This window comes from Magnolia sinica, chromosome 6 (assembly GCF_029962835.1).
Source record: "Magnolia sinica isolate HGM2019 chromosome 6, MsV1, whole genome shotgun sequence".
In the NCBI taxonomy this organism is placed as follows: Eukaryota; Viridiplantae; Streptophyta; class Magnoliopsida; order Magnoliales; family Magnoliaceae; genus Magnolia; species Magnolia sinica.
This window is the reverse complement of record NC_080578.1, coordinates 69,065,535-69,083,888: the sequence shown is the minus strand read 5'-3', so window position 1 is coordinate 69,083,888 and position 18,354 is coordinate 69,065,535. Positions and strand designations below refer to the sequence as shown.

Here is an 18,354-nt window from a genome sequence, read left to right as displayed (position 1 = left end):
CGACCACGAATGCCAACCTCAATCACCTCGACCACGGATGCCGACCTCGACCTCGGATATCAACTTCGAGCTCGGGATGGAGATACCCGGAGAGAATCTCGCGCCATATATGAGCAGGACTACCCAACGAGATCCTAGCCGAAGATCACATCAATCGAGGCATAATCGGAGACATATTCGAGAGTAGATTCCAACTCCAATACGGGCCCATCCAGTGTATCTCACAGATCTACTCAAATATGCAAGCTGACTGGCAAACCTATAAATACATCACCCCGCTTAAGGGGAAAGGTATGCAAAAAGATCCCGACTCTAGCCATACCTACTTTGAGTTCATGTACCTAACTTGGCATCGAAGGGTCCCCGGTCACAACCAATGCCCCCAACGTCATCCTTTTTTCCATTAAAGTGCAAGTACCCATCAGCTCACAGGAGGTGTTACGAAATCGACCAGATTCGAGCGATAACAAGTATTGTCTCAAAACATATACATTCATGCAAGTAATCAGTCGGATGGTTTTATCTCATTTCTCTTTTATAAGGGATCGTTTGACAGGTGTGAATTGGTGTGAATTGGAAAAAGTAAGGTTGTTTGGTTGGTGTGAATTGGGGATAACTGGAATCAGTGGTAAATGGAAAGTTGCTTTTTGGTGTCTTGAAATCACTCTATCTTGCCGCGAATTAGTGTGAATCGGTGATAAATGGAAGGATGGCTTCCTTTTTAAAAGCAGGAATCGCACAAGTAACAAAGGTATTACTAGTCTACTAATCTGCCGTACACATGGCATGTTGATGGCACCCCCAAACACTAAAATCATATCATAAATTTTCCAATAGAATGATCCAAGTTGTCTGATCTAACTATTGGCCATATCACTAAAATCACACCAATAGAATGATCCAAACTGTCCAGACATCAGTTGGCCATGTAATGAACGGTTAAAAACATTGACGAGTCACATTGTCTGAGATCCTTATGTTTGTGGCCCCCTAAGGCTCGAAATTTCCTCATTTTTGGCCAAAGAATACATTTCAATGGGCTTATTACAATTATTCCATCAAATGTCACATTATGTACACTAATTTAGGGTATTAAAGCTGATTTCCTCAATTAAATTCAGGTTTGTGTGAATATACAACAAAATTCCAATGGATTCCAATTACATGCTGCCAAATACAATTTTTGGATTCCAAATACAAGCTGCCAAACACAACCGAGGACTCCAATTCACATAGATTCCATGTTAATTGTGATTTGGATTCCAATTCACACCTGCCAAATGACCCCTATGAGTATTTTGTAACAGGAAAACTAGACATTATGCTTTCAGTATTTGTGTAGTATAACCATCAAGAATAGACAAAACAAATGATATCCCAAGTCTTTCTAGAAGAGCTGGAGAGGTATATGGTAAGGTGAACCTTTGTCACCGTTCCCTATTTCATTGGTCACTGAAGAACTGAGCATGCTCCTTACCACAGCCTTGAACGCTAAATTTCAAGTGTTTCCAGGTGGATCCATCATATTTGCATTTCTGATTTGCAATTCGCAGATGATACTTTCATTTATTTATTTTTTTTAAATGCTTAACAAGCTTGGTTATTGATGTCTGAGGCAGTGACTGGACTTCGGTAAATTTAAACAAAAGTGCCAATAGACTATTTCATCACTAACAAAGGTTTGATGAACTCAGTAGACAAAGGTTTGTCTGGGTGCCTTGAAAAAAAACCATTCCATAGAGTATTGTCTCACTTTGGAATTCAGTGGTGGAGAAATGAAAGAAGAAACTTTCCGCGTGGAATTGGGAATGCCTCTCCCTAGGTGAGAGGACGATCCGTCCAAGTCGCCCATCCATCAGACGGGTCCCAAATGGTCATCAAGGCCATCCAAGGTTCCTAATCAAAGATCTAACTAATCCAGCAGTCCAAATTCCAGAGTTAAGATCTGGAAAAAGGCCCAAACTGATCCAATCAAGGTTTTAGATGAGATCCACAGTTCGTTGATAGAGCTAGACCAACTCTATGGTCCAAGCAGGCTGTCGGACATGCAGATCCAATTGGGTGGCCTATCCAATAGTCCAATTGACACAGGGCCCATAGAGTCAACCAGATTGCTAGATATACTAACTACCAAGTGGCTCATGTTTTCAGCCCTCTAATATCAACAATGGCCTTTTACTACTATATACATGCAACCGTTAAACAAAGATACAACGCTACCGATGTGTATAAACTTCATATGACTGATATAAAAGTAAACCTAGTTGGGTTTGGGATTCAGTTGCTATAAAAGGGCTATGCACATCCACATAGTTGTAAAAAGGGGCCATACACATTTTATTTTGGGAGAGAGAAAGTTAGTGTGCTCTCTTTTATTCATTTCCTTTTTAGAGCATTCATTTAATAGCAAGATATGTTTCCCAAAATGATCACTTCTGATATCTTGGCTCAATAATACATGAGAGTGGAGAGATTAAGAAGGATGTTGCCCCATAAAATTCAAGCAGGATGGAAGAAATGGAGATGTGCCTCAAGAGTTCTATGTGATTGTCGTGCAGAACTCAAACTAAAGGGGAAATTTTATAGGATAGCTATAGGACCAGCCGTGCTTTATGGGACAGAATGTTGGGCAGTTAAGGAACAAATGCTCATCGGATGAGTGTAGCCAAAATGAGGACATTTAGATGGAAAATTAAAATTAGAAATGAATCCATCCAAGGAAACTTAGAAATAACATCAATAGATAATAAGATGAGGGAAAGTAAACTTAGATGGTTTGATCATGTGCAACAAAGATAAAAAAATGCACTGGTTACGAGTGACTTGGTACAAGTTGAAGGCTCTAAAAGGGCTAGGGGAAGCAAGGTATTATGTATCGGTAACGTTGGCTGTAACGGTCACCACCATTACCAATACGGGTATTGGCCGATACAAAGGCGTAGCGGTTGAAATTTTTCTTTTGCCCAAAAAAATCTGGAAAAAAAAAAATTTTATATATATCTAGAAAATCCAGAATAATATAAATATTCTAAATATATATTCAGTTTTTGTTTTAAACATGTTTATGGTAGTGTAACAGTCCACTCTTTGGTGAGAGTGATGTATTAAGTTGTCTGGTGAATTTATGAACATGATTATATATCTCTAATGTTTACACATCGCAATCAAGCATTAAAACTAGAAATCATAAAAAAGGCATAAATACTACTTTTTCAATTTTTTGAAAAAAAAAAAGGCCCTTATAAGCTTCTATTTGCTCAATTCACTTCAATCTACATTTTTAATCTTAAAAACTATAGTAAGAGTGGTCAAAATCTATTATAAAATTATCTAAGAGAGTTTTTGAAATGAGAAAAGTGAAAAAAAAAAAAAGAAGAGGGGAAAATGGAGTTAAATAGGAAAAAAAAAAAAAAAGAGTTGTTTTTCTACTGTTATAGAGGTAACGGCCATCATGCCCCGTAACGGCTGATATGGTCCAAAAAAACCAACCGCCCTGTTTCACTCCCGTATCCTGTAACAGTCATGGCCGTTACCTATATGTATTGGCCTTTACAGGTGTATCATAACGGATACAAAACACCTTAAGGGGAAGCCCCAAAAGGACGTGGGAGGAGCTAAGAAAAGACTTGATGACCTATGGTCTAACTTTAGTTATGGCCCCTGATAGAATGGAATGGCAGAACAAGATTCATGTAGTTGACCCCGATTAATTGGGATAAGGCTTAGAAGATGATGATTTAATAGCAAGATATATAGTTTAGAAAGATTTGCGTGCTGCCAATTGGCATCAACCCAGGCATTTTCACACTTACATTGGAGAATCTGAAACTTTTTCAAAGGCTATGTATACATACTTACATAGCAATGGTGACATGCATGAGCAATGGATGATTATTTTATGAATATATATATATATATATATATATATAGAGAGAGAGAGAGAGAGAGAGAGAGAGAAATGCTCACACACAACTAGTTGGACCATTTAAATTGGTCCAACTAGCTATGCATTAAATGTCAAAATTCTTATTTTCATCCACATGTGAGGATATGTGACACTGAGTTTTATATTAGTATGTTGGGAATTATGTGTCATAGATCCAACCCATTTATCAAATAGAGCACGTTAATGAAATTTTATGTACTGAAAGTTAGTAAATTGTCATCACCACTAAAGCCACACATGTAACCTGAATCTGGACTGTTGGAGTAGATTTCTAACAGTTCACTTTTCTTGTACATGATATCATGCTATCGATATATATATATATATATATATATATATTCCCATATACTTACAATGGACCCTACCCAATTAACGGACCGGATTTGCAAGATACGTTGCGCATCACCCAAATATATCATGTGTGTACACCTTCTTTAGTGGTCCCATTATTTTCTTTGTAAACATCCCCCCTCCTCCTTTCTCTCTCCACATTTAAACTCTTTTTTCCTTATTTAATGCTCTCTATTCCCTATACGTTTGGAAACGAGTCATAAGCTAAGTGACATGTTGAGTCACTACTCAAATGACGTCACTAAGTTATGTGGGGCCCACCATGATATGTGTTGTATCCATACCGCACATCCATTTGGAGAGATCATTTTAGGGCATGAACAAAAGAATGAGGCAAATCCAAAACTGGAGTGGACCCAACCACAGAAAATAGTGAGGAGAGTGACGCCTACCATTGAAACCTTCCTAAGGTCCACCATGATATTTATTAGTGATCCAACCTGTTCACAATATAACATAAACATTAAAGAAGGGAAAACACAAACAATGGAGAGGGTGACGCCCACCATCACAAGTAGATCACTAAGGGCCACAAAAGTTCTTGATCGAGCTGATATTTGTGTTTTCCCTTCTTTAATGTCTATGTTATATTGTGAACAGGTTAGATCTCAAATAAATATCATGGTGGACTTAGGAAAGTTTCAACGGTAGGCATCACTCTCCCCATTGTTTTCTGTGGTGGGGTCCACTCCAGTTTTGGATCTGCCTCATTCTTTTGATCATGCCCTAAAATGATCTCTCCAAATGGATGTGCGGTATGGATACAACACATATATCATGGTGGGGCCCACATAACTTAGTGACATCATTTGAGTAGCAACTCAACATGTCACTCCGCTTATGACCCGTTTCCAAACGTAGAGGGAATGGAGAGCATTAAATAAGGAAAAAAGAGTAAATGAGGAGAGAGAAAGGAGGGGGAATGTTTACAAAGAAAATAATGGGACCACTAAAGAAGGTGTACACACATGATATATTTGGGTGATGCGCAACGTATCTTGCAAATCCGGTCCGTTAATTGAGTAGGGTCCATTGTAAGTATATAGGAAAAAATATTTTTTTTATCGATAGCATGATATCATCTACAAGAAAAGTGAACTGTTAGAAATCTACTCCAACAGTCCAGATTCAAGTTACATGTGTGGCTCTAGTGGTGATGACAATTTACTAACTTTCAGTACATAAAATTTCATTAGTGTGCTCTATTTGATGAATGGGTTGGATCTATGACACATAATTCCCAACATACTAATGTAAAACTCAGTGTCACATATCCTCACATGTGGTGCATTACATGTGGATGAAAATAAGAATATTGACATTTAATGCACAGCTTGTTGGACCAATTTAAATGGTCCAACTAGTTGTGTGTGAGCATTTCTCATATATATATATATATATATATATATCATAATGTGTTCCTAGACTATTTAGTTCACACTAAGAGTCCCCTAACTTGATTCAATGTCAATCATGTGATAGGTTATGAATGTTTCGACTCAAAACTGGCATTTATAGTTACAGATTTGTGTTGTTTATGAACTGCTCAGTTTGGTATCAAAGCAATTTGTTTTCAAGAAACTTCTCTTTTCTAATTTTTCCTTTTACCCATTCCCAAAATGTGTCCAGTCCTCAAATCTGAAACACAGCCATACCAACTCACCATCCTATCCCTTATATAAGCCCCAAAACCCAAAGCATAACCCATGTATTTGCCCCAATTAAAAACCCTAATCCTATCCAAGCCCCAACTGACAGTCTTTACTCCATATAAATTCCAATCGCAGCCACATAAAATCCCCAAATCATCAACTGTAGATATTCTAACCCCTGTACACCAACCATGGCCCTATAAAAAAACGTTACCCTAGCTAAATTTCTAATCTCTAACTCTTATATAGCCCCTATGAAACAACATGGAGCTTGCTACAGTCCCTATTTCCAGCCCAAAACCCATAAGCAATCTGCAATAAATACCAGAATCTTACCCCAATATGTCCCTTAAGTTTCAACACAATAACCCCAAACCCTACATGTCCAGCTTAATTACCCAGCAATCCCAGACTTACAAACAGCTCCTAAACCAGTCCACAATCTCTATCCCATTCCCACACTAACCTAAACAGTCATCCAAACTTTCCCATTCATCTCATCCTTAAATTGCTCACAAATCTGTCCCCAAATTGTTTTTAGCAGTCCCTGTGATCTACCTATAAACCAACCTCAATGCCAACAGGTCTGAGACATGCGGTGTCCAATCTACAGATCTGAGCATGGATCTTTTACTTTTTAATTGCTTTAAACACGCATTTCCAGAAGAAAGGGCCAGACAATCGACTTTGGGGAGTGACTGAGCTTAGAGTTGAACCATAAGTTAAAGAGGGTGAATGGTCAACATCTAAGGCATGGTTTAGGTTTTAATCCCGTGGATCTACGGATAGGAGAGTAGAATGCTGAGATTTAGTGAGGATGAATGGACTTTCAATTGGGAGTGGATAAGGATTATTGAGATTGAAGTGATCACAAGGGCTGGATTTTGGGTTTCGTCCAGGATCTCAGATCTACTACTCATGCAGTTGAGTCTTAAGTGGGTGACCGGGGCATAATTTTGCCTTGGGGTTCTACATGTAGAAGTTTTGGTGCATAAGGTGATGATGTAGGCAAGATCTAGGGTTTAGGATATGAATCAGAAGCTTTTAGACCGTAAACGGCTAGGAGATAGCCTAGATCTAAGGGTTTACATGCTTGGATTGAAGTTGGAGAGGTAGAAGGTTTGGTGATGAGAAGAGAAGAAAAGGAAAACACAGAGGATGAGGATGAAGAGAGAAGGAGAAAATCAGTAGGTAGTAGTGGGACACCCCAATCCAAGAGCAAACTTGCTCTAGTACCAGCTTTTGGCAAACTGGAAACACTGATTTCTGATTGGCTTCAAATTAAATTCTCTAATCCAATAAGTGAAAAAAAAAAAAAAATAATAATAATAATAATAATAATAATAATAATAAAATTTTTTAAAAAAAAAAATAGTAGGTAGTCGGACACCCCAATCGCAAGAGTGAACCTGCTATGGTACCAACTTTTGGCGAACCGGAAACACTGATTTCTGATTGGCTTCAAATCAAAATTTCTCTGATCCAATTCTCAATCTTGAAACCAAAGACTATATTACAATCAAAACTAGAAATAACAAAAAAGACCGAAATTAGAAGAAAAATTGGTTGTGGTAGAACCCAACAACCCTCTAGTCAAGAACTCAAGACCACTTACATGAGTTGAATATGCCTCTCTTTCTTCTACCAAACAATAGGCACAAAGCTCAAAATTGAATAATTTTTCTCCAATATGTAATAGGTTCATCATCTAATAAAGACCTTATAAAGACTTTAACAAAAAGAAAAACCCTTTAAACTAGTGGAAAGGACTAAAATACCCTTACTGGTCATTCCAATTCTAAAGAGGTGTAACACAAGTTTATATTAAAAACCTAAAATTATCATGGGTAAACATCAGGTCTCACACGAGTTATAGGGCCCACGTGCGTGACATGTATGTCCAGGTGAGTCCACCTGAAACTCTTTCAATTCCCTCTTGCAAAAAGACCTGCTTGCATCTGTGAGATGCTTCTAGGTTCTCTTTGAGATTAGGTGCCACATACATCCCTTATTTCTCTATTTTCAGTTATTTACCATTGCAATTGGAGTAATCAAGGAGTAGAAAGTAGAGGCTTCAAAGATTTAAATTCTTCTTCAAATTGGTAGATATATTATTACTCATAAAAGAACTTTGAGTTCCATCAGGATTGCATCTTCAGTAATCCATCTTGCAGTTGATTTTCTGCATCATCCGGCCAGATCATCATCGTTCTTCAGATTTGCCTTTGGTCACCCAATTCTGTTCCTATCCTTAGTTTGTCCATACTTCTTGTGACACCACCTTAGCATGATCAAATTGAGCTACTTGTCAGTCTGTCTATTAGACCTTTCATCTATCCAGTTATCAGGTCATCTTGAGAGGTGCACAAGCGAAGTGTCACCCTCCACAAAGTAACTTTTCCACCTTTGACTCATCCACCAGCTGAATACACACAATCAGCTAAGCCAACTTTTTTAAATGTTGGATTTAAGGTTTGGAAGCTCCATTCCCTACATCCAATCTTCCACCACTCGCATGCTGATTCCAATGTTGAAAACCACTCGCAAGACGCTTGACTCTAGTCTCAATTTCCTTCCATAGGTTATCCAATTTCCCACTCACACTGATTTTTTACCACATTCTTCCATAACCATACCCCCTTTTTTTGAAGGATAACCATAACCCTTTTTTGCACTCCATTTTTTCTCGCTTATGACCACAGTAAAGGACCTAGGCCCTATCAATTGTCCAAAACCATTTGATGCAGGACATGAAAATTAGATACGATGCGCAAGATTTCAGGCTTTAGATTATAATAATTTAGAAACAATCACAATAATTCCACATCCCACATAAAGTCAAGTATTTAACAAGGGAAATCTACAAGGGTCCAAGCCTACACATGTTAGGGCTGGATCAATTAAAAATTATAGACCAAACAATGCTCAAAGGATAGTAGCTTCATCCACACATGCAAAGGATTATTTCTCAATCCAAGGGATTCTCACGTTTCAATTCTGGAAAACTTAGGGTTTCAAAAGTGGAATAGAACTTGGGGATTTGAGATGATCTAGGGTTAGGGTTATGGAAACAAGATGAAAGAGTAGTGAAATAAAGACGAGAGAGAACCTGTGATCAGCCTGCACATATGGACAGCAAACCGGCCTGACGCACTTGCGTGGATGGCGGTCCGCACATGTGTGAGGCCCACAAATCTAGAATCAGCCAGCTAGGGCCTGGTCGGCCAAGGATGGGCCATTTTCCCTCCAAATTTCAGGTCAAATGGATGATCGGTTTAAACACAGTGTTCTGTAGAAGTTTCAACCCTCCTGCAGGGCCAGATTCTGGAAATCTTTTGTAGGGGAAAGATTAGCTGCAAACATAGGTGGATTTGATGAGGGGATGGCTATAGGAGGTGAGGAATATGGAGGGTAGGAGATGGGGGCAATTTGGGATGGGTGTGACTTCGCACCACAGTAGTTAGCCCTTCGAAGAAGGGAGGGTTTCGCACCCAATTAGGTTTCCACAACTCAAAGAATTAGAGAAGCAGGAAAACGCAGAATTTTATTAATCATCTTCGATAAAATAAAATATAAAAAAAATGGGGGGGTTGCCTATTTATAAGAAAAACCTATACCCCAAAAGGCGCGCCATGTGCGTATACTATTACTTAAAGACGAAGAAATAAAAAATAACAACTAATCAATGCAATCTAAACCGTTCATGATGTTCCTAATAACGGTAATAAGTAAAACTCAAAGTCCTAGGTCACCTAGGGTAGTGGGCCACGATCATGAGATCCGATGATGGGATCCACATGATGATCAGGTCTACCCCAAGGAACCAAAACACAGTCCTCTAACTAGGAGGCCCTCCATGGAAGTCATCATCGATCCAGATCGAAGGTAGAGCCCTCCTTGCGTACGTGCGTAAGGAGGGCGTGCATGTGCGCGAGATGTCCCCATCACCATTTCCTAAGGCTTCTCCAGATCCTAGCATTCTATGCCAAGGTAAATTAGTAATGGTAATTGCCGGTGTAATTGATGTAAGATGATGGAAACTATCCTATGATATAAGATGAGAGATCAATTACACATTAATTTCAGCAATTAACATGTAAAATCAAGCATATCCACATACTTGATTCAGAAATTCATATTTATAACACGCAGATCCTAAGTTATCACATACGCGATGCACGAAAATATAAAATAATTTAAGAGTGGCCAACTTGGAAGTAGGGACTTCCGATTTAGCGTGGGTAGTGCAACAACCACGTGAATAGACAATGATGCAGGAAAAATTCTGGTTTGAGGAAAGTTTCACCAAAAAAAAAAAAAACATATTTTCATTAGGGTTTTGTATTCATGGATGGAGATTTGGGAATAGGGTTTTTAGGGATTCAAATGATCTAGGGTTTAGGGAGTTTTGAAGGGATATCAAAAAGGGAAAACACCAAACGAGGGCCCACACGTGACTGCCTGTATGAACACATGTGCGAGTCCACACATGACTAGGAAAAGGGGAAGAAAGGGAGGGAGGATTGAGTCAAGTTTTGATGGATTTAGAAGGTTATAATGGAAGGGGAATGAGGAAGACAAGAGAATAAGAAGAATATATTTGAAGAAAAGAAAGAGAAAGGATACACCTTGGGTAATCCACCACCAAACAAGGTTCTACCCTTCCACAATTCAATTGGAATGGATGGTTTCTCACAAACCCTAAAACACAAGGATGAAAATTCCTTCACACAAGAGAGTCTCTCTTTTTTCTTATTCTCAATAACTACACTCGAGTTGGACGTCCACCCCCCCTGTGCTTTTATAATTAAAATTTTAGAATAATTGCAACTATGTCACTCACTTAAGTGAAATGGTCCATCATCCAAAATTAGAAACTAAAACACTTATTATCAATCTCATCCATCAAGTAAATCCTATATATATATAGGAATCAAGATCAGTGTCATCCAATAGTCGGATCGACACGAAATAAAAATCCTATGACTAAAATGGTCTTTTAAGGAGCCCACATGCATCATCCCAAAGTGGGGTCTCCCCGATGCACGTCCAATGCATGTGGGGTCTTCAAAATGGCTTGGCGAGCCCCATCTGCAACTCATCTCCCATCCACAAAGAAAGTTGCGCTGATGTGGGTGGTCATCTCCATCTCTAGTATACCCAAGTAGGTCCTCTAATGTCCCCATCAATAATGGTCAGCCATGTGACCATTACAATATGGCCATAACAATCATTATGGCCCTCGTAATAGCCCTTATGGCCATGGAACTGTCAAAATTTTTTTGAAGTAAAAAAAATATATGTATAAAAAGAGATTGGAAAATTTTTAAAAAAAATAAAATAAAATATGTGAGGATTGGAAATATGTATTCTTTTTTTTAACATGTATTTGATGGTGTAACTGGCCATGCGTTGGTAAGAATGTTGTCTCGAGATGCCTAATACTATTAAGTTGAGATTGACTCTAAAACAATAGAACTCCCATATTTGGGCTTCTAAATATCTAATATCAATATATATATATATAAAGATTATAAGTCTATGTATGAGTAATGATGAGTTGATGCACAATTATAAGTCCATTATGTACGCACCATTTAGGCTCCGAACAAAAGTCAAGCATGATTTAGTGGACTTGGGGTTATTATATATAATTACAACAAAACAAAGATGGAATAATGAAAGGGGGGGGGGGGAAGAAGAAGTGATAGTTTACCCTTTTCAATATTTTCCAATATGATCCACTCCACTTCAGTTCATCAAATCCCACTCAATTGTATGTTTTGATCCTTGAAATAATCCTACATCTAGTTTAAACTAATTTTCTAAGCTTCCGTAATGTTTAACATGAATAAAGAAGTGGAAAGAGAGAGCAACTCAAACAAACAAACAAACAAACAAAAAAGTGGAATATATATATATATATATAGAGAGAGAGAGAGAGAGAGAGAGAGAGAGAGAAAATTGAAAATAAAAAATCTCAAAATAAGCCCTTCATGGTCGTATCGGCTTGCAGCAGTGTATCAGCCATAACGATGCCAATACAGGCCTATGCAACCTATTTTTTTCATAAAGGTCTGATTCACCCTCCTATCACGTAATGGGGGTGACCTTTTCCTTTATGTAATAGCCTTTATGGTCATAACATAACTAGTTTTTAATATCATGTTCAACGCCTCCGCCGCAAGTCAAGACCCTCCTGAGATTGGCATGCGGGAAACCTTTCCCCATTTACTAATTGAGCATTTCACCTACAATTTTAAAATCACCTCTTGGCTATAGTTAGAACTTTGAACCCTAAGTAATCTTTCTCCCCAGTTTGCACTATCAATCTATGAGATAAGCTATTTTTGCTTTATCCTCACAGCCAACCCTAACAAACACAAATCCCTAAAGCTTCTTTGACCCTCATTCCAATAGTAAGACTATCTTCTCTGCTAGATCAACAACATTTAAAAAAGTCTTCCAATCCCCTTTTAGAAGCATTCAACAGCAGATTAGAGACAAAGAATATTGTCCAATTCTTCCAAAATTGATCAACCTGTTAAATTTGGGTTTGCCTCCCTGTCATTCTAAATTCTTGAAAACATTTCAAAGTTCTTCAAAGACCGAGCAGTTGTCTAAGTTCCTGCAACCATTATCAAGCTCAAAATATTCTTGAAATGGTTGAAATAGATGTGTGGGAATTTGTGTTTTAGAACCCAAACAACTTAGGGGTTGTTTGGCTTCTGGGATCCAGCCCCTGGGAAATGGATTACATTACTGGGAGGCTGAATTTGTGTTTGGCCCAATGAATTCTCATTAAAATCCAATTCCTAAACTTTGCCCCTTTTATGATTCTCATCTTCTAGAGGGTTGCAAATTTACAGGTCATATTTTTGAAAAGGATAAAAGGTTCTAACAACTTTTCCAGCATCTAAACACCAAAACCGGATTCCTGATGATAGTTTTCCCAGTACCAAAACACCATAGACAAAATCTCTTTCATTGGGAATCTATTTTCCGAAAGTTAATTCACATCCATGATATTAAAAAACCAGTCATGCTACTGCCATAAAGGCCATTATTAATGGGAAAAGGTCACCCTCATGACACAAGACAGGATTGAATCAATGAAAAAAAAAAAAATGGGTTATATTGGCCCTATCAGCTCCAATGTGCCCCATATTAGCACCACTATGAGTTCGATACACCCTTACAGGCCCATACTACCATAAAGGACCAATTATGAAAATTTTTACCTTCAAATTTCCAGTCATTTTTTTCACTTCTTTATTCATTTCAACCATAAAAAGAAGCTTATAAACGAAGTTTAAACTAGATGTACAACTATTTTGAAGATCAAAATATAAAATTTGAGTGGGATTCAATGAATTGACGTAGAGTGGATCATTTTGGGTAATACTTGTAGTAAAGGGTAAACTATCACTTATTTGTATTTTTTTCATCCTTGGTTTGTTGTACGTATACATAATGGACCCTAATCCACCAAAGCATGATTTTGTGCCCAGTTAAGGCCTGATAGGTCCTTCAGCAAATAAAGTTGGCACCACCTCCAAACAGCATTCTTAACGAAGAATGGCATGTTACACCACAAATATATGTCCAAAACAAATACATATAGACGTAGTTGAGATCCTCACAATTTTAGAATTTCACCAATAATTTTTCATATCTTTCCCAAAGAAGAGAGTTTCATCCATTACATGGCCTATTGGCTAATACGACCCATATCGTACCATCCAACAAGTTTGTTGATTCACTAAATGTTACCATCACATAATACAACATTCATGACCCTTTTAAGATTCAAAGGAGCCAAAAGACCGTAATTGGAGTTCCAAGTAACTTAATTAGCATAAAACAAGGAACTTTACTAATTAAGGCTACTAGCAAATAATTGATAATTAAATTAAGAAATTCAAACGTATGAGCAATATGGACACATTAAAAACAGTCTATTGAATCTTGAGCACATGATGATTGAACAATATAATCATCGAGTCATTATTTATATATCTAACAAACATTAAAGGGTTGTTTGGATACAACAAATTTTTTTGTTAAGGTTTTGAAAAGAGACAGGAACTATAGAGCAAAACTAAAAATAATAGTTAATTTTAGGTTTGTACAAATTTTTAAAATAGTTTTACAAACTCATATGTTGGTATGAAACAATTTGAACATTGTTTGAAAAATAGCATACTATTCCAAAAATCGAAATTAAATAAACAAAGCACCCTCTATTAAGCATACATGACTTTGACAATCAAAATATCATTTTACCATTTTATGTGGCTTTATGATGCATCTAAAGTGGGGGCCCATCATTTGGATAGTTTAATTTTAAGCTACATATTTCTCATGTGTGATTGGGGGTGACGGTGGAATGGGTTAGGCAGCCCGTTGGACCGGGCTTGGACCTATTAGCTTGGTCATGTGCGGGCTTAGGCTTGACGTGCATGGTAAGATCAATTTTTTAGCATGGCTTGGGCTCGTGTCATTTTAGTTCGACCCAGCCTAGCCTAGCCCAGCCCAGCCTGATGGGGACATCACGCGCACGCATGCCACCCCCTACGTACGTCAGAAGGAGAGGGAGGGCCCCACCGTCGATCTGGCTCGATGACGACGTCCAGGGAGGGCCTCCTCGTTAGAAGATGGAGTTTTGGTTTATTAGAGTGAGCCCGATAATCAAGTAAAGCCCATCATGGGATCTCATGATCGGGTCCCAGTAGTCGGATTAAGTTCATATTTTAGGTTTTATTTATTTATGTTATTTAGAATATCATGAACACTTTAGATTTCTTTAATTAGTTTTTATTTTGGTTTACTTCATCGCCAAGTAATAGGTTGCGCACAAGGCGCGAGTTTTGGGGTATAGGATTTTCTTATAAATAGGCACTCATTGTAGTTCTTTTGATTCATTGAAGTTTAATAAAAATTTCTACAAGTTTTTTTCTACTCTATGAATTTTTGAGTTGTGAAAAATTTTCAAGTGGGTGTGAAGCCCTCCCTTTTCGAAGGACTAATTACCGTGGTGCGAAGCCACATCTATCCCTATCCACCCCTACTCTCTTCCATCCATATATCTCACCTTCTACAGCCATCATTGCCTCAAATTCATCAGTTTTGCAGCGGATCTTCTCCCTACAGCCAATTTCCAGAATCTGACCCCGCAGGAGGGTTGAAACTTCGGTGGAGCATCGCGCACAGCCCGTAGCTCGGATCGCCCTGAAACTTTGGGGCTTTAGAGCCCACCCCTGGTCGAACAGGGCCAAGGAATCGGTTTCCGGGTGCGAGACCCATTCGCACGTGCGGCCAGGCTAGTACGCACGGGCGTCAGGCCCTGGCCTACTGTCCGCTCATGGGATTTGTCTCCCGGTTCAGGTTTTCTCTTATTTTCCCCTTTTCATACCAATTTTTATAAACCCTAACCCTAGATTGCATTGCCCTTAATTTATCTGTCCTTTTTTTTCACCCTAGGGTTCCTTGAGTTGAAATTAGTGAATCCCTTGGATTAAAGACTGATTACTGTTCATGTGTGGATGATTATTTCTTATCTTTGAGTATCGTTTAGTTCATAATTTTTATTGATCCAGCCCTAACATGTGTAGGCCTGGACCCGTATAGATTCTCCTTAATTGAATGTTTGGACTTTCATGTGGGATATGGAATTTGTGTAATTGTTTCTGAACTAAAGTGATCTTAAGCCTGAAATCTCGCACATCATATTTGAATTTCATGTCCTGCATCACAGCCTGGCCCCATCCAACTTCAGAAGTATGTCTTCCACCTACAAATATGCCATCCTAATCCTCAATTAGGCAACCCATGCATATTGAATATATACCATTGATGTCGCTCCTTAAGTCTCTACTTTTTGTGCATATGTTGCCCTAATGCAATCGCCCTACATTCCACACGTGCATGCTCCGCATATGTGCACGAGAAAGGACCCGCTTTCCATTTTTATGCAAACCTCTACCTTTGGATATATATTTACTTTTCATTTCTAAATCTCTACATTGGGTAGTTTCCTTTGATATCTTTATATTAGGCAAGAAGTAATCTTACATTCTTCTTATTTAAGTACTCTCTTATTTAGGTGGTTTCTTATTTAGGTAGTTTCTTATTTCTCAGATCTTTGCTAGCTAGCAATTCTATTTTTAGATTCCATGACTTTTATTGCATATTGTAAGGACTGATTATAAATAAGGCCTAGGCCTAAGAAATATGATAAGTTGAATGGTATTCTCTTTTATGAAAATTCTCTTGTTTTCTTTATGGTAGTTGGTAAGGGGAGAAGTGATCTCTAGTTAAGACTAGAAGACTATTGAGCTTGCTCACGGTCTTACATTTGTTGTCTCTAGCATTCGGCTAGAGGATTGTTGGGTCTTTTCCCACAATCCCTTTCTTCTTTTCTTTGATCTATTAGCTTCCCCTTTGGGGGTTTGCATTATGCCCACTTGATTAGCAGATATATTAGGAAAATTCAAGTGGGAAATAGGCATTTTTATCGATTTTTGGGTTGGGCCTGGTCAGGCCCTTGTCCAACCAATCTTTTGGCTCGGGCTTGGGCTTATTCTAGGCCCATGCTAGACCTAGGTTAAGTTCTGCAGTAGGGGCTTAACTAGGGCTGGGCTAGGTCCAGTCCAAACCTGACCCATTGCCACTCCTAGTTGTGTGTTTAGGAAGTGGGAGCAACAAATGTAAAAATGGTTAAAAAACACTATTCAGAGATTAAAAAATAACCAATTTTTTATTTTTTTTTCTTTGTCAAAACATTAACCTTGAAAGAACTTTTTCCATTTTCATGTCTTAACCAAACATGGTTAAACAAGAGTTAACCTTTTTTTTTTTTTTTTTACTTATCCAGTTACTGGTGTATCCAAACAGCCCCTAATAGAGGCAAAGAAGTCGATTTTGGGCCTACTACTTTCCGAGCACAAATAATTATCACCCACACACACATACACACACACACACACACACAAGGATCAACAGGGAATTCAGTCAAAATTAACAACTGTGAAGAAGACCTTTGGATGACAATTGACCCTATACACCATTTGGTTTCCTTCTTTTCGTTACATTTTTAAGAGAAAATATAATGCTCAGCAACACTGAAACAGTAGGTTTCTCGGACATGGTGGCTAATTCAAGCTATGTCTAATGTCCCTAGAAAAGCAAGATGCGCATGAGTATGATGCTATCAAGGAATGTAAGTTATGTTCTTGTTAAAGTCCCTTGATATACATTGATACACCATCCCCTAACGGCTTGAGCTTTTAAAGCAACTGGCTGTTTGACATTTCTCGCAAACACTTCAGGAGGAGAAATCACAAGAGTGGTAAACTCCTGCATATTGCAGTTCCATTTCTCTGCACCACCCCAAACACAGGCATTCCGCTTGCAAGTTTGGAAGCGCCAACATTACTGTGACAGAAAGGTTGCACCTTCATACAGCACTCCACACAAGTGGTATACGTGCACCGATCCGGACTGTCCAGTTGTGTGCCCCATCGTAGACAGAGCATAGACCCAAAATGGCACTGATTGGATGATCCCAACCGTCCAACGGGCGACCATCAAGCGGATGGATGAAAAGAAAATGCTCAGCGTTTGGAATTGAACAGGCGAAACTAGATGGCTAAGATCATCAAACTCGTGCGATTTTCGGACTATTATACGTCCACCACGAGGCCCATGATTGAGACGGCCTTGATCAGCAGGCATGCATGCGACATTCTTTAAGAGATCTTTACCCAAATGGGGAAAAATCATGAAGAGAATGGATTGAAATGTTTTTTTCTGAGAGAGGAGAGAGAAAGAGAGAGAGTAGATACTTGCAGACGAGAGAGCAATGGAGGAGATCTTTGCAGTCGAGCTGTGAAAATATGCGGGTTATGAGATCTCTGGGAGGCCCAAGTGCCGGCGGCGGACTCACTGGCGTTGAAACAGCAGTTTCCATGCTCTCCGCACCGAGGAATGCCGAGTTTTTTCTTGCATCAGGCACCGCATTTCTTACAGAAGGGGATTGTATCCTGCCTCCGCTGGACAGAAATTGGTCCAGGCAGGGTTCTGTGGGGCCACCGTGATCCATCGGTTTTATCCACGCCGTTCATCCATTTTCTAGATCATCTTTAAGGAATAAACCAAGCTCAGTTGGACCACACCAAGGGAAGCAGCCGTGATAATGAAAGCCCACCGTTGAAACCTTTCAAGGCCCCACCATGATGTTTATTTGCCATCTAACCAGCTAATAAGGTCACGGAGACCTGGATGAAGGGCAAACAGCTCCCGAGAAACTTTTAATGGTGAGCGATCAATCCCTACGGTATGATTCTTCACTTGAGCCTTGGATGGATCTGCTTTTTTTTTTTTTTTCTTCCACCTTTAAAATGA

General features: G+C 38.7%; 1 protein-coding gene across 3 annotated transcripts in view; it reads right to left on the bottom strand.

The window, feature by feature from the left end:
* LOC131248837 (uncharacterized) overlaps positions 1 to 18,086 on the bottom strand; it is a 35,618-nt gene extending 17,532 nt beyond the window's left edge. For 2 of the 3 annotated variants that reach the window (XM_058249315.1, XM_058249314.1), the window contains exon 1: positions 17,796 to 18,086. In XM_058249315.1, the coding sequence (XP_058105298.1) occupies positions 17,796 to 18,052 (257 nt within the window). In that variant the 5' untranslated portion in view covers positions 18,053 to 18,086. The remainder of the gene's footprint in view (positions 1 to 17,795) is intronic. The other variant, XR_009172483.1, reaches the window with a different exon arrangement.
* Between the last annotated feature and the right edge of the window lie 268 nt (positions 18,087 to 18,354).